Source organism: Bufo bufo, chromosome 2 (assembly GCF_905171765.1).
Source record: "Bufo bufo chromosome 2, aBufBuf1.1, whole genome shotgun sequence".
NCBI lineage: Eukaryota > Metazoa > Chordata > Amphibia > Anura > Bufonidae > Bufo > Bufo bufo.
The window spans coordinates 342,888,496-342,912,295 of record NC_053390.1 but is presented as its reverse complement, the minus strand read 5'-3'; the positions used below and the strand labels follow the sequence as shown (position 1 = coordinate 342,912,295).

At 41.5% G+C, this 23,800-nt stretch overlaps 1 protein-coding gene across 2 annotated transcripts in view; it reads right to left on the bottom strand.

Moving 5' to 3' along the window:
- Window positions 1-23,800, bottom strand: part of TRPM6 (transient receptor potential cation channel subfamily M member 6) — a 262,839-nt gene that overhangs the window by 22,857 nt on the left and 216,182 nt on the right. For both annotated transcript variants that reach the window (XM_040417069.1, XM_040417070.1), the window contains 3 exons: window positions 12,353-12,435; window positions 6,510-6,715; window positions 3,358-3,409 (listed from right to left, as the gene is read on the bottom strand). In XM_040417069.1, the coding sequence (XP_040273003.1) occupies window positions 3,358-3,409; window positions 6,510-6,715; window positions 12,353-12,435 (341 nt within the window). The remainder of the gene's footprint in view (window positions 1-3,357; window positions 3,410-6,509; window positions 6,716-12,352; window positions 12,436-23,800) is intronic.

Below are 23,800 nucleotides of genomic sequence, written 5' to 3'. Positions count from 1 at the left end.
ACCCTTTAATATATCCTTATATAGGTCAGAGCTCCACTCTTTGTGCAGAAACATACTATAGCCATGGAGGCTCCAAACAAAATTTCTCTCATACAGTCCTGATCAAAAATTTAAGACCACTTGAAAAATGGCAAAAAAAATCATATTTAGCATGGCTGGATCTTATCAAGGTTCCAAGTAGAGCTTCAACATGCAACAAGAAGAAATGGGAGTGAGACAAAACATTTTTTGAGCATTCAATTTAATGAAAACAACGAATAAACTGAAACAGGCTGTTTTTCAGCTGATCAAAAGTTTAGGACCACACCTCCCCAAAAAACTAAACCCCCACCCCCCAAAACAGAAATCCAACTTCTAAACATGAACTCAGTAATGAGTAGCTGCGCCATTATTTTTGATCACTTCAAAAATTTGTTTCGGCATGCTTGATGCAAGCGTTTCCATGAGGTGAGTGGGAACATTTCTCCAAATGGTGAAGACGGCCGCACGAAGGCCATCTACTGTCTGGAACTGTTGTCCATTTTTGGAAACTTACCTTGCCATCCATCCCCAAAGGTTCTCAATTGGATTTAGATCAGGGGAACACGCAGGATGTGCCAAAAGAGTGATGTTATTCTCCTGGAAGAAGTCCCTTGTCCTGCGGGCATTGTGTACTGTAGCGTTGTCCTGTTGAAAAACCCAGTCGTTACCACACAGACGAGGGCCCACAGTCATGAGGAATGCTCTCTGCAACATCTGGACATGGCCAGCGGCCGTTTGACGCCCCTGCACTTCCTGAAGCTCCATTGTTCCACTGAAGGAAAAAGCACCCCAGACCATTATGGCGCCCCTCCACTGTGGTGCGTAGAAAACATCTCAGGTGGGATCTGCTTGTCATGCCAGTAACGTTGGAAACCATCAGGACCATCAAGGTTAAATTTTTTCTCATCAGAGAATGAAACTTTCTTCCACGTTTGAATGTCCCATGTTTGGTGCTCTCTTGCAAAGTCCAAACGAGCAGTTCTGTGGCGTTGAAGGAGACGAGGTCTTTGAAGACATTTTTTGTTTTTGAAGCCCTTCAGTCTCAGATGCCGTCTGATGGTTATGGGGCTGCAGTCAGCACCAGTAAGGGCCTTAATTTGGGTCGAGGATCGTCCAGTGTCTTGACGGACAGCCAATTGGATCCTCTGGCTCAGTGCTGAGGACATTTTTTTGGGTCTTCCACTTGACTTTTTTGTTCCATAACCCTCTGGATCATTTAAGAAATTCCAAATGACTGTCTTACCTCAGCAGCGATGGCGCACTGTGAGAGACCCTGCTTATGCAGTTCAACAACCCGACCACGTTCAAAAAGGGAGAGGTTTTTTTGCCTTTGCCATCACAACATGTGACTACCTGACAGAAAATGACAATGAATCCACATCTTTGCACAGATTTTGCCTTTTAAAGGCATGTGGTCCTAAAATTTGGATCAGCTGAAAAACAGCCGGTTTCAGTTTAATCGTTATTTTCAATTAATTGAATGCTCAAAAAATGTTTTGTCTCACTCTCATTTCTTCTTGTTGCATGTTGAAGCTCTACTTGGAACCTTGTTAAGATCCAACAATGTAAAATATGATTTTTTGCCATTTTTCAAGTGGTCTTAAACTTTTGATCAGGACTGTAGGACAAACCCCTTAATCCTAGGCATAGCCTGGTTTTTCAAAGGAACGGTTGAATGTGGTAATGATTAGTTTATTTTATGAATTATTGATATCAAATGTGACCATATACTTTCTATAATTAGGGAATTGCCATACCAGCATATTTGGTGATATGTTTTGATTATAATAATCCCTTCCTATGAATAAACTTCATCCATTCATTCTCTGCAAGTAGTAAGCAGAAAACAGATCACTATTTATGGTAGCCTGTATTCTGCTATGAAAGACAAACTGTTCTAACACAGCCTGTATTTTGCTGCTCTGTTATTGGAACCATTCTGATCCTAAACGTAGATACATACATGCAGATGCATACTAGAACAATGCAGTTAGAGTTGAGCAAATCGAATCCGATTTCAGGATAAATTCAATTCTCTGCGAAGCTGAATTTTCTCGTGCTTCGTGGTAGCAAATCGATTTAATCTAAAATAGTGTAAAAAAAACATACTTACCTGATCCATTTGCTTGCAACAGGCCGTCTGCCGACATCTTGTTTGAAAATCTCGTCCGAAATCCCGTGCATGGTGATGTATAATGGCGTGATGACATCATCTCGGGCCGCACGAGATTTTGGGTCAGATCTTCAAGCAAGATGGCGGTTGCGGACCCGTTGCAAGCGAGCAAATGGAGGCAGTAAGTATGAGTCATTTATTTTTTACTCTCAGATGCCGCAGGCATGTATGAACGTGGTATCTGGGGGGGGTACAATGATGGAGTGCGGCGCAATCGCAGCTCCCTGTCATTGCACTCACTACTTACAAAAAAATGCGCTTTGTGACTAAGTAATTAGTCACAAAGAGAATTTTTACGTTAAATTCGGCGTAGCAGCCACATCGACTTTTTAAGAAATTGCAGTATATGAAATCCCCTAATATATACGTGTTGGTTTCTTTTGATACTAGACAAAGACAAAACAACCCATAAATCTAAAACTAACACATCACTAGTTTCACACTGAACAGTCACACTTGATATAAATGCATTTTATGTGGCTCACATGGTCCAGTAACTGACTGATCTCCAAAATGGCTTATTGCACATGAAACCAGTGTTCTCATTCCTGACATGAGCATTGTCTTTAGCAAGAAAGTGCAGACTCCCTGGGAACATTGTGATTTCATGCAACACAAGTGGAAACGACTTAATTAGTACAATAATAAAGTGATATACACAACAACAGCTCATCTCCAGCTCAAAGAGGTCCCGGGGAACAGACACATCTATACCTCAGACACCAGATGAGAGTTCCCACGAGGCTGTGGATTTCTATTCACTGAACAGAACTTGTTTTCCCCACAAATAAAATAATGTTCATGAAATAAAAAGCTGAGGATAAAACGGGACAGCGACTGCAGCAACGAAGAGGAAAATAATAACTTAGAATTACACATCTACTGCGTTAATGTATGTGGTAGTGTTATTCAATTATCAAATAATAGGAAAATATAGTATAGCTGTTCTATGTCATTAGGCACACCATTGTTCCAGTTAGAAGACTCCCTTATATATCTCTGACTTATTTAACTGGGGATTAAGACAAACTGTCTCTCATGTGAAATGTAGCAATCTGCAGAGAAACCCCCTTATGATGAGCACAGATGGACAATCTCTATTGCATGTCACGTCAGCTTTTGTGTTTTCTGAGTGGCAGTTTGTAAAATGAGATTAAACTTACTGCTTGTCTTCCGGTTTAATAACAGATGGGTCTGTAAGATTTTCTCCAACACCTGTAGATAAAACAAGAAAATAAGTATCTATCTATCTGGCATCTATCTATCTATCTAATAGCTATTTATTTATCTAGCAATCCATCTCTAATCTATCTATCTATCTATCCATCCATCTCATTCCTATCCATCTCATATCTATCTATAAATACACTGAACATAAATATAAACGCAACACTTTCGGTTTTGCTCCCATTTTGCATGAACTGAACTCAAAGATCTAAAACATTTTCTACATACACAAAAGACCCATTACTCTCAAATATTGTTCACAAATCTGTCTAAATCTGTGTTAGTGAGCACTTCTCCTTTGCCGAGATAATCCATCCCGCCTCACAGGTGTGGCATATCAAGGTGCTGATTAGACAGCATGAATATTGCACAGGTGTGCCTTAGGGTACTTTCACACTAGCGTTTTTCTTTTCCGGCACAGAGTTCCGTCATAGGGGCTCAATACCGGAAAAGAACTGATCAGTTTCATCCCTATGCATTCTGAATGGAGAGAAATCTGTCCAGGATGCATCAAGATGTCTTCAGTTCAGTCACTGAACAGCGTTTTGGATGGAGTGAATACCGCAGCATGCTGCAGTATTATCTCCGTCCAAAATTCCAGATCAGTTGCCGGAATGCTGGATCTAGCATTAATTTACATTGAAATGTATTAGTGCCGGATCCGGCATTAAAAATACCGTAATGCCGGATCCGTCCTTCCGGTCTGCGCATCAAAAATGTGAAAAAATGCATAATGTACACCAGATACGTTGATAAACCTCCTGCTCCCCATCTATTACAAAGCTGACTGCCTGCAGCCACCACTAGGGGGAGCTCACTGCATAGGAATTTATGCAATTATGATAGAAGCTGTAATTATCTCATAGCATCCACCTAGCGGTGGCTGCTTGAAAATGCAGTGTGTTCCCTCAGGGTAGAGAAGATGTTCAGTGCGGGACTCACATGGTCTGCCTACATTGTAGGGACGCCACTGTCTAACATTCATATGTGTAAAATCTCATATCTTTCTAACATTTATAAGTGTAATACTGTAAATCTATCCATCTCATATCTATCTATTTACCCATTATATCTATCCATACACTTAATATTTAATATTGTCCTCTCCATTACAACTGATATCATTCACTAGGTACTCATACATATACCAGATACTATTGAAAGCACAAAAGTACAGTTCTGTATTCAGCTTGTTGAATATTTAAAAAATCATTGAAGATATTTTTGCCAAAACAAACTGAGATCTACTTGGAAATGTACTGCATTTTACATCCATGCAGCTCATTCAATTATATCTCCAAACTATAAATGAGCTTCTACTGTGAACAGAATAATTCCACCTTAAAAGAAAAACATTATATTTTGATATATTCGATGTACAGATTTTAAATCATACAAATTATATCTCTCTGTTCCTGCTCTGTCACTAAACGGTGTTGTTCTGATACAAAGCCTCATAGACAATAGATGGCTTGCAGGAAAGATTGTGAACAGTGAATCATTGTAGAAAGCCACACTGGGTTTAAATATGGAAAGCCAGATAAAGCTACCATAGTGTAAAATCCTTTAAAGAGAGACAGGGACATCTGCTGCATATCTGAGGTAAATCCAGTATAGAACTTGACGTGAGAAAGTCGAGGGATATAAAACTTTCACTGACTATAGGAAGCATGACGTCGTTTTATACATTTATAGGGATCCATTCAAGTAATTGTGATGTATATTAACACTAGTAAATAATAATCATTCTCCATTTTTATGCTTTGTTCAAGTAAAAATACACAACCTTCAGTGTTCTCCAGAGGCAAATGTTCTACAATAGGTGGGTCACAGTAAGGGCCCATTAAGACGGCCGTAGTGCTTTGCGGATCCGCAAAACACGGACACCAGCCATGTGCGTTCCGCGATTGTGGATAAGAATAGGACATGTTCTAGCTTTTCTGCGGAGCCGCGGTACAGAATAACGGATGCGGACGGCACACGGTGTGCTGTTCGCATCTTTTGAGAGCCTATAGAAATGAATGGATCCGCAGACCTTCCGCAAAATGGCGGAACTGCTACGGATCCATACATACGGTCGTGTGAATGTACCCTTAGGCTGAAGGTGTTGAACTGTTTGAAACCCCTTTTTTTTTTTTGACAAAAAGGATAACAATGATTGTGCCAGCTCCTGCTTAACGAGGTTGTGCCAAGTACTGTATTTAGGCTACCCCCTAATTCTCTATGGGACTGTCGAGCGCTGTACTCAGCTATCCCCGGCAGTCTCCTAGTGAATGAATGGAGCAGTAGGATGGATGCTAGGTCTGCCGCTCTTTCAGGACAGGGACATGGGACCTACATTTTTGGGATTGGTTATACTTATATTCACCTGTACTATTATAAAAAAAAAAAAAACTGAAGTGACAGTTAATCTTTAAAGCGACCAACTAGAAAAAAATGAAAATACTGGGGGGGGGGGGTTTCTGGAAAGCTATCCATAACACCTATAAAAAGTTACATTTGAGAATCTTTGGAAAAATCAGAACTAGGCATGCATGTATAATTTGGACTGGGTGGACGCCTTTCCTCTGGAAAAAGCTTCTTGGAGAGGGTCAGTTTATAGATAGGGATTTTACAGACAGAATTCTCCCTAAAATATGATAAAAAGTCAATTCATACACAAGTGAATTTGTATTAATCCCTGAACAATGGACAAATTGAACATGCTCTAGTGGCTTGTATTCTGCGTAACCTCTTATGATCAGGCTATATTTGGTAATTTGATGTAAGCAACACAACTGTCTCACTACAAGGTAGAACTGTGAATACAGCTCTGGACTATTAAACAGGCTGTAGTTCATCCCATGCTTCCCTTTACACAACCAAACAGAGGGTATGTAATCTCTGAATCCCATCTTTGATTGCTTCACTAAAGGGGTAGCTGGTATTAAAAGGTTTTCAACTTTACAAAAAATGTTTCTAAGAAATGGAAAAATTATTATGGATACTGCCCCACCAAGAAACCAAATAAATATCTCAGAATGGCATATATTAATAAAAGAAATCTACATTCTGCTCTCCATGACTTCAGCCCATATGCTAACCTTACCTTGCAGGTCAAGAACAAGTAGCTCTCCCCTGGTATATTCAAAGGTCCAGTGAGAAAACGACAGCAGTGCTTCCTCCAGTAAAGTGATTGGGGTGATCTCATCGCCATTGTTGTTATTGTACTTTCGGAATTCTCCTGTCATGTATTTCTCTATTGTTAACCATTGATTAGCAGAATGACAATAGATCAAGAAGACTTCTAGGAACCTGAATGCAAAACCAATAAAAATATAGCTAGTAAGAAATTATTCAGAAGTCATTAACATCAATATGTACAGTATAATGAAACGGCATAATACATCTGCATTTGCAATACATGATATCTGTTATACTGTATGTTAAGGCTACTTTCACATTTGCAGCAGAGTGATCCGGCAAGCAGTTCTGTCGCCGGAACTGCCTGCCGGATCAGGCAATCTGCATGCAAACGGACAGCATTTGTAGATGGATCCGGTTGCGGATCAGTCTCACAACTGCATTGCAAGAACGGATCTGTCTCTCCGTTTGTCATACGGACAAACCGCACCTGAAAGGGGTGAGGTAATCAGTGGAGGAGGACGCATGATCAGCAGACAGAATGTCTTGCTACATCATTGAGGTGCTGAACCTGGCACAATCCATATAAGGGGGCAGAGCAATCAGTGAATTAGGTCACGTTATCAGTATGAAAGATTGAGGGTGTGGACCCACTGTGCCAACTAACCAGTTTGACTTTGATCTAACCATAAGGGCGTTGTCCTGGTGGTTCCTTGGTATTCACCCTTTACCCCCTGTCCAGGATCTGGACTTCACTGCAAGGAACCAGCCAGGCCACTACCTCCTGGAGTAACCGACACTGGTGCGAAGCAACAAAGACTCAGTTAAAAGTCATAATCTGAACAAAGTCCAAGGTCAGGGCAGCCTGAGTATGTGCGCATTTCAGATAGAAATTCCAAGGTTGTGGCAGGCTAAGTACATCTGTAGTCCAGGCAGCAGTTCCAAGATCGGGTCAGGTGACAAGGAGCAGAACCAATAGACAGGAAAGGTAGTCAGACAAGAGATCACACCTTGTCTGGTTGCTAAAGGCTAGAAAACCTCAAAGCTCAGGGATGGATCCACAGCCCAGCTAAATAGGGAAGCTGATCAGTAGTGATGGACGAACACCAGCCGGGACGATTTGCGAACGTGATCGTGCAAACGCGATCAAATGTTCGCAAACCGCAAGTTCGCGGCGGGCCCCATTCACTTTATTCGCTGGTGAACCCGAAAAACCTTCAGGTCATATTTGCAACCACCAAATACTTGCTAGAAGTGCACAAATCGTCCCACAACATGGACAGTGACATACCAGAGGGGGATCAATGTAAAAAATTCCCACAAAAAATATGTATTTTAATCATGGGCCATTTTTATGCATCTTAAAGGGAAACTCTCAAAAATGTGCCCTATTGGAGCCTAGAATTTTTTTATTTAGGCCACGGGAGTACAGGCCCCAAACATTAGGCATTCCACGGACAAAAAACATCAAGTGATTATGTGGCTGGAGGTATATTAGACGGTCAATGGATATCCATTTTACTGCAGGCCAGTGGACTACAGGCCCCAAAAATTCTTCATTCACCGCACAGAAAAAAACTATTGATAATGTGGCTGGAGGTACATTAGGCGATCACCGTATAACAATTTTACTGTTGGCCAGTTAGATAATAGGCCCCAAAAATTATGCATTCATCGTACAGAAAATATCAAGTGATTATGTAGCTGGAGGTATATTAGACGGTCATTGGATATCAATTTTACTGCAAGCCAGTGGAGTACAAGCCCCAAACATTAGGCATTCACCGGACAGAAAACATCAAGTGATTATGTGGTTGGAGGTACATTAGGCAGTCACCGTATAACAATTTTACTGTTGGCCAGTTACATTAAAGGCCCCAAAAATTATGCATTCAACGTACAGAAAAGATCAAGTAATTATGTGGCTGGAGTTATATAAGACGGTCATTTTTACTGCAGGCCAGTGGAGTACAGGCCCAAAACATTAGGCATCACCGGACAGAAAACATCAAGTGATTATATGGCTGGAGGTATATTAGATGATCATTGGATATCAATTTTACTGCAGGCCAGTACAAATACATGTCAAATACATATGTTTAAAAGAACTAAAAATATAAAATTGGATTAAAAACATGGCTAACAAAATCCCCCCTCTTTAAAAAAAAAAACAATGGTAATAGGTGAAATTCAATTAAACGTGGTTGTCACAGGTGTTGAATTCCTCCGAGATCCATGCCTCATTCATTTTTAGAAATGTGAGGTAGTCCACACTGTCGTGAGCTAGGCGAGTGTGCTTATCGATCACAATCCCACCTGCTGTGCTGAACGTCCTTTCGGACAGGACACTGGACGAGGGGCAAGCCAAGAGTTCCATGGCAAATCGTGCCTGGTCTGGCGACAGGTCAAGCCTGCACACCCAGTAGTCAAGGGCTTCCTCGCTTCTCAGAGCGTCCACATCAGCCATTAACCCGATGTAGTCGGACAACTGTCAGTCTAAGCGTTCCCTGAGGCTGGATCCGGAGGGCGGCTGTCGATGGGTTGGATGTAAGAATGATCTCATATCTGAAGTGACCAACACATCTTCAAACCGCCCTCTTCTTGCATGGGCGGTAGGATTGATACCCACAACAGTTTCTCTGTGGGTGGAAATTCCTCTGCCAGAGCCTGCAACAGCAGAATGCAGCATCTCTCGTAGCAAGGCCTGGAAATGCTGCATTCTGACAGCCCTCTGTGATGCTGGTAACATGTCCACCATTTTGTGTTTGTACCGGCGGTCTAAGTATGTTGCCACCCAATATTGTTCCTTGCCCTTTGTGCTTTTTATACGGGGGTCCCTCTTCAAACACTGGAGCATGAAGGCCCCCATTGGCACTAAATTGGAAGCGGTGGAGCGGCCTGGCTCTTGCTCATCGCCCAGGAGAATGTCGTCCTCTGTCTCCTCCCCCAATCCATGGACAACACCAGGGATCCCAGAAAAGTTTAAAGCCTGCTCTTCTTGCTCCTCCTCCTCCTCCCCCCAGGCACCATTCTCCTCTGACTCCTCTTCAGACTCCTGCTGAATTGTCTCAGATGGAGTAGCCAGTGTTGCTCCCACTGGGCTTGGTGATGGGAGGCCAGGTGCCTTCTTAAGGCGGTCGTCCCTAGGTGAGTGTTGGGCTTACCGCGACTTATGCGTTGACAGCACAGGCTGCAGATGGCAACTCTATTGTCAGCAGCTGACATGTGAAAAAAAGCCCACACTGCGGAGCCATGTGCCGGTGTCCTGGGAGCGCCAGACATCACCGTGCATGGTGGATGGCTCGCTCCAGATACATTTGCAGTCTGCTTTTTGTCTCCTGTGCACTGCGAGTTCTGCCTGCTTTTCCTCCCTATCTGCTGCTCCATCTCTCCCTCTGAACTCCCCTCCTCTTCCTCTTTTGTGGGCATTCATGTGACGTCTATCGACACGTCATCATCGTCACCTTTACCACCACTGACATTAGAGATCTCGGAGTAGGCAGCAACAGCGGGGACCACCCTCCTTGGGCTGATCTGGGTACTGTCATCAGACCGCTGGGTGGCGGCCGTTGCTACCTCCTCTTCCTCATCCGATGCCAAGAATGGCTGCACATCGGTAAGGTCTAGGAATGGATGGGGAAATAATTCCTCTGACTCGAGTGGAGGGGCTATGGTGGTGGTGGTGTCTTTGGGGGTGCATACAACAGGGAGTGAGGAGGGTGCTGATACAGAGGATAAGGAGGGTGCAGAAGCGCAAGGCTGAGTGAGCCACTCAACCAACTCTGGTGCATCCTTTGATGTAATCGCACGCACCTTCTCCAACTTCCCACTTGGGCTCCGGCCTGTTGCACCTGCCCGACCCCTACCACCCCTGTGGAATGGCCTACCTCTTCCTCTGCCTGTCATTTTCAAAATGACCCCGTGACAATGTCCCTATAGAAGAGCAGTATTTGTGGAAGCTAGTGTATTGCAGGCCTTAATCAATATTTGGTGGAAGCCGGTATATCAGTACCCTCTATAAGTATTTTGTGGAAACAGGTATATAGAACCCAATAATGAGTATTTGCTGGAAGCCGGTATATCAAACCCCTTAATCAATATTTGGTGGAAGCCAGTGTATCGCAGGCCTCAATCAATATTTGGTGGAAGCCGGTATATCAATACCTTCTATCAGTATTTTGTGGGAACAGGTATATAGAACCCAATAATAAGTATTTGCTGGAAGCTGGTATATCAAACCCCTTAATCAATATTTGGTGGAAGCCGGTGTATCTTAGGGCTCAATCAATATTTGGTGGAAGCCGGTATATCAATACCCTCTATCAGTATTTTGTGGAAACAGGTATATAGAACCCAATAATGAGTATTTGCTGGAAGCAGGTATATCAAACCAGTTAATCAATATTTGGTGGAAGCTGGTATATCAATACCCTGTATCAGTATTTTGTGGAAACAAGTATATAGAACCCCTTAATCAGTTTTTTTGGGGGGCAACTGGTATCTCACACCAGTTGCAATTAGTTGTTCCAATAGCGTTTGTCCCTAAGTATAGCTGCAGTATCGCAGCAGAACCGTGCACAACTGCTGCACAATACAAATGCACTATGTAGAAAGTATATTATAGGTATATCACACCCCTGCCTCAATCAGTTTTTTGGGGGGGCAACTGGTAGATCACACCAGTTGCAATTAGTTATTCCAATAGCATTTGTCCCTATGTATAGCTGCAGTATTGCAGCAGAAACGCACACAACTGCTGTACAATACAAATGCACTATAATATACTTTCTGTGTTAAAAAGTATATTATAAGTATATCACACCCCTCAATATATCACACCTATCGATAGCACACCTTAGCACACCTATATCAGTCCTTAAAAAGACTTTTGTGGCCCTATTAGTTAGCGTTTGGTGTCCCTAACTGTCTTCCCTGCTCCACACATCAACCTCTCCCTAGACTGGCAAAAGAGTGAATATAAAATGGCTGCCAGATCGGGTTTATTTATAGGGTAGGGGGTGTGTCCATGTGCTGAAACGTCTCAATTGGCTGTCCTGTCCCACCTGATGGATGTGTCATGGGTCAAAGTTCAGCACAATGCAAAAGAATATGGCGCCGGCGGACATATAGCACTTTAATGAGAAACTGGACAGGGAGCAAAAAGGAAGGATTAACTCTAATAGTGCTGAACATTCACTGAGCACTAGTCCCAATATATAGAAATAAAGAGTAGAGTGATGCCTGCGCCAGCAGGACAGTCGCAGACACAGGCCATCAGCCTATACAATCAGCAGGTGGAACAACATGCTGAGTCTTTTGTTTCTCTGATATAGTCAGTGTCATTTGACCAAGTCTGAAAGGGATTTGGAGCCAAACTTAAAACACATAATTATTAGTAAATGAAAAACTCTGGCCACCACTAGGGGGAGCTTGCACATACAAATGAACACTTTTTTATTGAGCTTCATAAAAAAAATCTAATGTATCCATATGTAACCTAATAGTTGACATCTAGGCAGAATATTATTTAACTGTGAGGCTGTACTGGTGATATTGTATGAAATTTTTTTAAAAATTGTAGCACCAAATGTTAAAAAATATACACTGAAAATAACCAGACCTGAATGGTTTACCTGTACAGTAACTGAGTGTTCACGTTTCCATTACCAGTTAATGTTATATTACAGCCGCCATTGATACCAAAATCTAGGTGTCCTGGTGTCACCTTGTGCAACATGTACAAATTAAAATGACCAAAGTATAAATAAGCTGTAACTTAGTCTATTATAATTAAGGGTGAAATTTTACCTCAGCTTGTAGGGAATACTGTGCGGTTTCAATTGATTGAATGTGAAAATCAACTTCTGTGCAGCCCTCTGTTGCTGAATCTCCTATATGATGGAAAGCATGTATATTAACTTTAATGGTTTTCATTAGTCTTTTTGTCTAGATGAAACCTTTCGCTATTCTTGTATCACTTCTTGCCCGGATACAGACCCAGGGATTGCACCTGCGGTGCACAGTACTGGCTGGAGCTGCCTGCATGATTCAACTTGGGAAAGAAGGAATGCATCAAAGCAGCTGGCAAAACCCTATAGAATGACAGCAATTAGTAGCGTAATTAGGTCTCCCACTTGTTGAAGATGAAAACCAGGGCACCCATATGACATGAAATATTATCCCTCCAGAAATTCCACTGCTGCTTTCATTGTGTACCAAATACAGTAAGTATTTATAGCTGTTAATTTGTAGCATCTACAATTCATTTACAACCTCAAGAAGTCTGAAAATAATAGTTTATTAACCCAGTACTGGAGGAAAACCAGTGAGAATGAAGATAAGTGCATGGGAAATAAGAAAATATAGATACAAGAGTTAAAGGGGTTGTCTGCGACTGGTTGCCGTTCCTGCACACATCACACCTGAGACCATTGATTGGCCAGCAGTGTTGACATGCATGCAGACTGCATGTTAAACTTCTGGTCTGGCTGTGACAAGTAGTCTTGAGCAAAGCATCTGCAGTGGAATTCCATCCAAATTTTAGGAAAAATGTGATTCTAAACTAAGCCAAATTTCCTTGCACTTCGTGGTAACGAATCACTTTTCCTTAAATGGTGGCTGGAGTTGTCTTAGAAAGAACGCACAGAGGCAGTCCACACCTTTTATGATTAAAAAAGGCCTGCAGAAGGACCTGCGCTGAGCATGATGACGTCACCGCGCATTCCCAGCGTGATCACATGATGACGTCATCACTGACTACACCTGATGACGTCACAACATGATCATGCTGGGAGCGCAGGGACGTCAACTGGCTCAGAGCAGGTCCTTCAGCAGGTCTTTTTCAATCAAGAGAGGAGAAGACTGCCTCTGTACTAGCAAGTGGATGAGGTGAGTGATTAATTTTTTTAAAACCCAAAAGGCCATATTGTTCTAGAGTATTACCATTTTAAATAGCCGTTAGATGGGTGCACTTAGAAATAGCCCCATTGATTGATAGGCTGAATGGGGTTTTAACATAGTGATTCATGACAAATTAATTTGTAACGAATCTTGTCAGATTTCGGCAAAGCTGCCAAATCGAATTTTTCAGAACTTTGCTCATCTCCACAAGGTAAGTTTTTTGTTAGTCCCAGACAACCCCTTTTAATATTGAATTTGAGAGCAAAAGTGGCCTAAAAGGGGTTGTCCAGTTTAGAAAACCCATTTTCTTATACACAGTTTTTTTTGTCCAGAGATGAGAGTGGTTGCAAAGAACATCTCTAGCTCTGGAGGACCTGTCCTGTGTTACAAAAACGACTCATTGATTTCAGCAGCCAATGTGTAAAGCTTATTCTCCTCTGTGAAGGCGCTGTAGGAAAACTAAACACTTTCTGCTAGGTTTTCCCACAAGTTACAGCAAATCACTGGTAGGGAAAAACATTGCAACATGGCAGTTAGATAGGTGCCCTGTTCTTAAAAAAATTAGGAACTGTCAAAGCAGACAACCCTTTAAGATATCAGTGTATGACCTATTACAATACAGTGGACCCATTTGTTGTCTGTCCAGATTGTGCCTGCAGCATCCCACCCCACCGATTCTGAATAACAAGATATCTATTATGCTGTATATAATGCTCCATGTAAGTTCATGATTCAAAATGAACCCTTCTTCTCAGAAGTTTAGTAGTCAAAGTAATATGTGCATGGAGATGTCACACAGATCTGTATACAAGGATGTAATTTTTCAGTCTTCAAACTTTTATGCGGGGTGGGAATAAAGCACAGCACCAGAAGGAGGAGGAGCATGCGTGCAGACAAACGTTCGTGACGTGCGCACCCCCCCGCTGGTGTCCGTGTTCCAGCCCGAGGCGATGTGATCCCGCTCTGAGTTAGCCTGGATGCCGCTGCAACCATCGTCCTAAGCCGCCCTACTCAGCACCTTGAGACCGCCCTAGTTTCAGCTATCGGGATAGGGCTGTTCTGGATAATGCCCTGAAGCCGGTTGTTAATTCCTGGTGCCCCGCTGGTTGCTGCTTGCCCGGTTTTGCCCGCTTCTCTGCTTACCCTTCTGCTGTTTGGATCACCACTATCCGGCCTTATGATGATGCCCTGCCGCCTGCTGGTCGTCCCTCCTTTCGGTAACAGGTGGTAAGCACGTAAGGGGCTTTGGGCTACAGACGAATGGGAGTGGAGGAAGATCTATAAAATCTAGGAGCGAAAGCGGGAGTCTCACTTGAGGAGTGTGAATGTTTTCCTTCCTCCCTCTGACTTGTGGCAGCGTGGTGCTGTCTTTTTGTTTTTCTTTCCCTGACGGGTATGTGCTACCTTAAGTGGATATAATAGTAAGTAGAGTGCAGGCTGGAGGGCTAGAAGGGACCATGACAACAGGTCCTAAAGAGTATAAGTGGGTTCTGTGTGGTTCCCCCCCCAATTATAGCCGACTCCTAAAATCTAGACCATGCCAGAGTTGGAAGGAATGTTAGTGATGGTTGGGCAATAAGGATCAATCAGAGGGGCGTTGTTTGCCTAGAGGTTCGCGGTGGGGGGCTCCAGTATTGGAGCTCAAGGAAATGGTGTATTAACCACGCTAACCAGGTTGAATATATATGACTCTGCCTGTATGCAATTGGAATATTTGGAGCAGTTGGAACCCCATTGGCAGAAGACGGTGGTAAAAAAAAAGGGGAAGCTGTTAAATTGCCTTAAGGGTTAATCTCTAATCTCTGGCAACATAAACAGACAAAATACGTGTTAGAGCACAGGTGGTCCACCAATGGAACTGTAATGACATATAAGTGTGGGAATTGATAACAACGGACTAACACAAGCTAACCTAAATAATTTCACTAATTAACTAAAGGATTACTAGTGACCTCAGCGAAATTGACTATTGGTAACTGCCGGTGTGACCAACTGCAGAGCTCTAATTAACTAACTGTACTACACCACCAAGTAATGGCGGACTGCTAATTGATAATTGACACTGGAAACATGAATTGGTGGATTTATGTGTATGTGAATGTTAGATAGATATACATTTTATTTTTCTCTGAGTTGTATGTGAACTGTCACTAACTGTGGGTTTTATACTGACAGAGATTTTGGGACCGTCGGGGGAGGTGAAAGGGTGAACAGGGGCGAGGTTGGGGAATGGCGAGACAGGGTACAGGAAAAAAAGCAAAAGGGCAATCCAAGTTAAATACTTCAGTTTCCCCAATGCCTAAAAGAATAGAAAGATCTAGGCAGTTACTCCTGACCAATATGCGTGGACAGACTAGCCCCATAAGGAAAAGAAAAGAGGATGTATCTCCAGACCAAGAGGGTGAACCTCCCTCAGGGGAAAACCCAGATCTGATGACACCTGGGGAGAGATAGGTAATAAACAGTTGAATGAGGCCAGGAAAAAAAAAAAAACTGTTTGGAGCAGGCTCCCAGCCTGCAAGATATATTTCAAGAAATAAAAAAATGTAATATGGCGATACAGGACCTCTCTCTCCAGACTGGAAACATTAGGGAGTCGGTGGGACTCCTCAGGGTGGATCTACAAAAATACAAAGACAGATTGAAAGAAGTGGAGAAAAGAACAGCGGAAGTGGAGGATTTAGTACAGGAATTATCTAAAGAAAAAAAATCCTTAATGGAAGAAAATAAGGAATTGAAAAATAAACTATTACAGTTAGAAAATAGGTCCAGGAGGGTAAATCTGAGATGTCTAGGAATCCCAGAGGGTGCAGAGGGGCAAGACCCCCGCACCTTTGTACAAATGTGGTTAATGGAACAACTGGGCCAAGACATTATAAAAACTTTGTGGAGAGGGCATATAGAATGCCGGCAAAGATACCCCTTTCCCCCCAGGAATGAGACCGAGGGTAATGGTCCTGAATTTACTTTCAGTCAGGGATAAGGAGAAGATACTGCGTAGGGCAAGGAGGAAAGGGAGGCTGGAATCTTTAGATACAATAGGTATGGTATTTCCTGATTATGCAAAAGAAACGGTAAACGAAAGAAGTCGGTTTATTCATGTGAAAAAAATACTCCGGTCAAAAAATTTGAAATACTCAATGATGTTTCCGGCTAAGTTAAGGATAGAGTGGGAAAGTAAAACGTGTTTTTTTGACACAGCAGAAGCGGCGGGAGAATGGGTTAAAGAAAAGATAAAGAGCTGAGCGGAATCGGGCTGGACGGGGGGCCATAGGGGGGAATGCTAGGTTAGAGAACCAGGGTTTAGTTTTTCCTGGGTCATTTAGGAGGGATGGGAAGGGTGGCTTTAAACGTGCTGGTTGTAATGGTTATAGGGGAGGAGAAGAGAGGGGGAAAGGAAATTATTATTTTTATTTTTTTTGGACAGGTGAGACGACGGCTGGGGTTTATAGACCGTGGATGCAGCACTCTTTCCACTCAGTATACTCATCATATGCGAGAGGGGTGAGTATATTAATACATCGGGATATAGACATAAAAATATTAAAAGTAGTTACAGATAGGGAGGGCTGTTATGTCCTGCTGGATTGCATATTGGAAGGTAGAGCATGGTTAATAGCAAGTGTGTATATACCGCCACCATGTCCTATTAAAAATTTATGATATTGCACTTGAGGCGGGGGATAAACCACTTTTAGTGATGGTGGATTTCAACAACGTGATGGATGTAAGATTAGATAGATGTAAAATAGGGAATACCCAAGGGCCCTGTAGGGGATCAAAATTAAAAAAATATCACAGAAGAGATGGGATGGATAGATATCTGGAGGGTCATGTATCCAAACTTAAGGAAATACTCGTGTTTCTCAAAGACTCATAGAAGTCTATCACGGATAGATTTAGTTTTCACAAATAAGGAAGGTTCACTAGAGATTGTAGGGGTGAAATATGCACAACGGGGAATTTCGGATCACAATCCAATTAATATAAATATGAAAACACAAAAGATTAAAAAAGAGGGATGAATATAAATATAAGATGGATAAATATGATGGGTATACACAGTGAGATTTTGGGAGAAATAACAGAGTTTTTTGAGATGAACGACGGTTCAGCGGCAGTTAATGTGGTATGGGAGGTTGCGAAGGCCTTTATTAGAGGCATTATTACAAAATATACAGCAATATATAGGAAAGGAATAAGAGAGAAAATAATAAATCTGGAAAAAGAGATGGAAAAAAAGTATATTGAAGATCCGACAGATCAAAATTATTTAGAGTGGAGTGAGAAAGCCTCTGAATGAAAGGATGAATTACTCTTATTGGCAGAACAGCAAAAAGAAAATTATGTAAGAGATAATTATATACATGCAGATATACCTGGAAAAAAGTTAGCGGCCCTGGTAGCAGCTCAAACAAAAAAAAAATAACCATATTTACTGTCTTGTTGATGAAACGGGATATAAAGTAACTGAACAAACAGCCAAGGTAGAACTGCTTCAAAAATATTTCGCTGATATATATAATAGTAAGATAAATAAAAACCTAGAACAAATACAACAATTCTTGGATGGAATTACTACTTCTAGGTTAACAACAGATCAATGTATGTCTTTAGAAGACTCTCTAACCCCTCTAGAAGTGAAGGAGATGTTAACTAGGATAACAAAGACCAAGGCCCCGGGAATGGATGGTATTCCATTTGAGGTGTACGCCCAATATAAAGAAATATTAATACCAAAACTGTTGGAGATGTGGGAAACTTCGAAACAGATGGGCAAACTTCCAGACTCCCTGCGAGAAGCCTCAATTACACTTATCTTAAAACCTGGTAAGGACCCAGCCTTAATGGATTCATACCGTCCTATTTCACTAATTAACACCGATAATAAAATATTATCTAAGATTCTGGCAACTAGACTTAGGAGTGTGGTCCCGTTGCTTGTTCATGAGGATCAATTGGGGTTCATGTCAGGGAAAACTACTACTCAGAATATTATGAGATATTTCTTGAGTACCGAGCTTGAACCCACAAATTGCGGAGAACGGATGATAGTAACTATAGATGCCTCAAAGGCCTTTGACACGATAGAATGGCTCTTTTTGATCAACACAATGAAGAAAATGGGATTTGGTGACTGTTTTCTCTCATGGGTAAAGTTACTGTATACTGAAATTTCCGCAAGCGTGATAGTAAATGGAGAATACTCAGGTAGCATACAAATTGGCAGAGGGGTTAGAAGGGATGCCCCCTCTCCCCTCTGCTATTTGCTATTGCTATTGAGCCACTTTCAGATATGATTAGGCAAGATACAGAAATTGTGGGGTTTAGGTATGGTACTCACGAAGAAAAAATTGCTTTATATGCGGATGATATTATGTTATTTGTGGGTTCACACGGATCACTCAATAGGATTTTCCAAGTATTTGATCAATATGGTGGACATGCTGGACTCAGTATAAACTGGTCTAAATCAGCTTGTATCCTGATTGATCCTCTGAACAATTTTAGACCGGGAATGTTGGAAATCAAGATGATTAATGAACCTGTTAAATATCTGGGAATTCAGATTACTCCAGACCCTAATGATTATGTTCGATTGAATGTGGTTCCTAAAATTCAGGAACTCAGGAAGAAAACAGAGGTATGGAAAAGATTGTATGTGTCGATGGCGGGTCGCATTTTATTGGTGAAGATGTGTTTACTACCTGCTCTGAATTATATTCTGTGGAATACACCAGTGATAATCCCTAAAAGATATTTCAAAATAATAGCCAGTTTACTAACGGATTTAATATGGCGAGGGAAAAAAACCGAGGATAAAGGCACAGATACTGTGTATCCATGAGAAGGAGGGTGGATTATCAGTACCAGACTTGGAACTTTATTTTATCTTTGGGATTATAAAAAACATGATAACATGGAGTAACACGCAAAGTTAAAAAGAATTTAATAGCAGGGATAAATAAAAAACTGGAAAAATGTAATATCTTTCAAATAATGGAAACAGGTATTTTGGCCCAACAGGGATGTAATTATACACCTTTAATTGGGTTGATGGCTAAAAGTTGGAAGACGGTAAAAGAACTATGGTCCCAAACTGGTTTTCATGTTGACACTATATTATGGGATAATATTAATCTCACAGAATTAAAGTTAATTGAGCAGAAGATCTGGTGGAAACACGGTATATACAGTTGTAAGAAAAAGGTGAACCCTTTGGAATGATATGGATTTCTGCACAAATTGGTCATAAAATGTGATCTGACCTTCATCTAAGTCACAACAATAGACAATCACAGTCAGCTTAAACTAATAACACACAAAGAATTAAATGTTACCATGTTTTTATTGAACACACCATGTAAACATTCACAGTGCAGGTGGAAAAAGTATGTGAACCCCTAGACTAATGACATCTCCAAGAGCTAATTGGAGTGAGGTGTCAGCCAACTGGAGTCCAATCAATGAGATGAGATTGGAGGTGTTGGTTACAGCTGCCCTGCCCTATAAAAAACACAAACCAGTTCTGGGTTTGCTTTTCACAAGAAGCATTGCCTGATGTGAATGATGCCTCGCACAAAAGAGCTCTTAGAAGACCTACAATTAAGAATTTTTGACTTGCATAAAGCTAGAAAGGGTTATAAAAGTATCTCCAAAAGCCTTGCTGTTCATCAGTCCGCGGTAAGACAAATTATCTATAAATGGAGAAAGTTCAGCACTGCTGCTACTCTCCCTAGGAGTGGCTGTCCTGTAAAGATGACTGCAAGAGCACAGCGCAGACTGCTCAATGAGGTGAAGAAGAATCCTAGAGTGTCAGCTAAAGACTTACAAAAGTCTCTGGCATATGCTCACATTCCTGTTAGCGAATCTACGATATGTAAAACACTAAACAAGAATGGATTTGAAAGAATGGATTTGATGGGAGGATACCACAGAGGAAGCCACTGCTGTCCAAAAAAAAAATTGCTGCACGTTTACAGTTTGCACAAGAGCACCTGGATGTTCCACAGGAGTACTGGCGCAAAATATTCTGTGGACAGATGAAACCAAAGTTGAGTTGTTTGGAAGAAACACACAACACTATGTGTGGAGAAAAAGAGGCACAGCACACCAACATCAAAACCTCATCCCAACTGTGAAGTATGGTGGTGGGGGCATCATGGTTTGGGGCTGCTTTGCTGTGTCAGGGTCTGGACGGATTGCTATCATCGAAGGAAAAATGAATTCCCAAGTTTATCAAGACATTTTGCAGGAGAAATTAAGGCCATCTGTTCACCAGCGGAAACTCAACAGAAGATGGGTGTTGCAACAGGACAACGACCCAAAGCATACAAGTAAAACAACAACAGAATAGCTCAAACAGAAGAAAATACGCCTTCTGGAGTGGCCCAGTCAGAGTCCTGACCTCAACCCGATTGAGATGCTGTGGCATGACCTCAAGAAAGCGATTTACACCAGACATCCCACGAATATTGCTGAACTGAAACAGTTCTGTAAAGAGGAATGGTCAAGAATTTCTCCTGACCGTTGTGCACGTCTGATCTGCAACTACAGAAAACATTTGGTTGAAGTTATTGCTGCCAAAGGAGGTTCAACCAGTTATTAAATCCAAGGGTTCACATACTTTTTCCACCTGCACTGTGAATATTTACATGGTGTGTACAATAAAAACATGGTAACATTTAATACTTTGTGTGTTATTAGTTTAAGCAGACTGTGATTGTCTATTGTTGTGACTTAGATAAAGATCAGATCACAATTTATGACCAATTTGTGCAGAAATCCATATCATTCCAAAGGGTTCACATACTTTTTCTTGCAACTGTACAAATTAGGCCAGGTATGGGAAGAGGGGGATATAATTTCCTACGAAGAGCTAAAAAGGAAATACCAACTGAAAAATATAGAGTTGAGGTTTTATTATTTACAACTAAAACAAGCACTGTACAAGATGATAGGTAAAGGCACACAAATAACTATTCTACCGCAGCCTTTTTTTTAACATCACTAAATTAATACCTGGCAATAAACTGGTTTCAAGAATATAGCAATACCTGTCGCACCAGAAGAACAATAGAAGAGCAGTTGACAATTTAATGCGAAAAATGGCAGGGTGCCTTGAATTTCTTACGGGAAGATTTTTGGGATTCGGCTATACAGGCAAAGAACAGAGTCTCAAGGAATTTTTCCTATAGAATAATCCAATTTAATATATTGTATCGTCTCTACTACTCTCCCAAGAAGTTAATGAAGTGTTATGAAGCTAAAGTCTTTACTTGTGAAAAATATGGAGAGATAGGAGTGAACAATATACATATATTATGGACATGTGTAAAAATTCAAGATTATTAGGTAAAGATTATTGAAAAAAATAGAGGAATACCATCAGTTTATAGTTCCTAGGCACTTCGAGGAATGTATCTTAGGGGTGATGGATGGAGTGGAGGCCCCCCAACATAGAGATATAGCAATTTAACTACTGTTTCACTGTAGGAAATGTATAGTTGGACATTGGGGGGGTGGGGTGCTGTTCCCAGGGTTAAAGAATGGGAGAACCTCACTAGGATGTCGCTGGCCAGAGAGGAATTCCATCTGGTTGGGATTAAGAAAAAACATAGATTTGCCAGGTTATGGCAGAAATGGCTAAATAAAAACTAGGACCGATGAGGGAGAGCTGGGCATTTGGGGAGGGGGCTCGGTATGGGGGGAGGGGGAAGGGAGAGAGAGGGGAATACTATATTCCCTTTTTTTTTTTCTCCTTTCTTCTTCTCTTTCTCTCTCAAGCAACTGGCACATCAAGGGTGGGGTGTTGGGGAAATATATGCAATGTAAGAATAAGATGACTGTTGAATAACTTTGTAAAGTTTGGAAAAATGTAATAAAGAATTATTATAAAAAATAAAAAAAAAACATAGTGATTAGTGATTCATGACAAAACTTTGCTCATCTCCACAAGGTACGTTTTTTGTTAGTCCCAGACAACCCCTTTTAATATTGAATTTGAGAGCAAAAGTGGCCTAAAAGGGGTTGTCCAGTTTAGAAAACCCATTTTCTTATACACAGTTAGTTTTTTTGTCCAGAGATGAGAGTGGTTGCAAAGAACATCTCTAGCTCTGGAGGACCTGTCCTGTGTTACAAAAACGACTCATTGATTTCAGCAGCCAATGTGTAAAGCTTATTCTCCTCTGTGAAGGCGCTGTAGGAAAACTAAACACTTTCTGCTAGGTTTTCCCACAAGTTACAGCAAATCACTGGTAGGGAAAAACATTGCAACACGGCAGTTAGATAGGTGCCCTGTTCTTAAAAAAATTAGGAACTGTCAAAGCAGACAACCCTTTAAGATATCAGTGTATGACCTATTACAATACAGTGGACCCATTTGTTGTCTGTCCAGATTGTGCCTGCAGCATCCCACCCCACCGATTCTGAATAACAAGATATCTATTATGCTGTATATAATGCTCCATGTAAGTTCATGTTTCAAAATGAACCCTTCTTCTCAGAAGTTTAGTACTCAAAGTAATATGTGCATGGAGATGTCACACAGATCTGTATACAAGGATGTAATTTTTCAATCTTCAAACTTTTATGCGGGGTGGGGGGTGGGAATAAAGCACAGCACCCATACAGCGTCTGATGGAGCATGGTCTAATTTTCCTTTAACATATTTTCCATACCACATGTAAATAGTACTGAGCTGTAATACGATTCTGAGAATGATGCATAAAAGTTCCCCATAATGGTCTTTAATTTATGGCCCTTTTTTTTTTAAGTTGGTAAGTATGAGCATACAGTGTACTTGCCAAACTCATGGCATCAGCATCTGGGAGACAGTGGCTTGTGATGCGAGGAGGGCAACTCCCTCATTTTTCTACAGCTAGACACACACCTTTTAGTAGCCTTCCCCCTTTCCTAGTAGGCTTACCCCCTTATTGTGTTACTGGATGGCAAGGCTGTGTCTGATAATGCAGTCCTGGCACCACACACAGCTAGTGTCCGATTTCCAGGAGGTGGTGGGGAAAACTGTCCAGTGCATAAGGTAGGGGAAAGAATGTACTAACATCACTATAGCAGTGTGTTAAATACTGCTGACATATAAAATGACTGAATGTGTGTTAGGGTAAACTTTGCAACACAGGTGGTGGGACAACAACTTTACAGGGCATGTGTCATCAGATTTGTACGTATGAAACTGGCTGACCTGCTGCATGTGCACTTAAGATATGTATCTATGTTGGTCCCATGTTTACATGTGCCCGTATTGCTGAGAAAAATGATGTTTAACCCCTTAAGGACCTCCGCCGTATATGTACGGAGGAAGTCCGGTCTGAAAACATGGCGCCCGCTCGCACG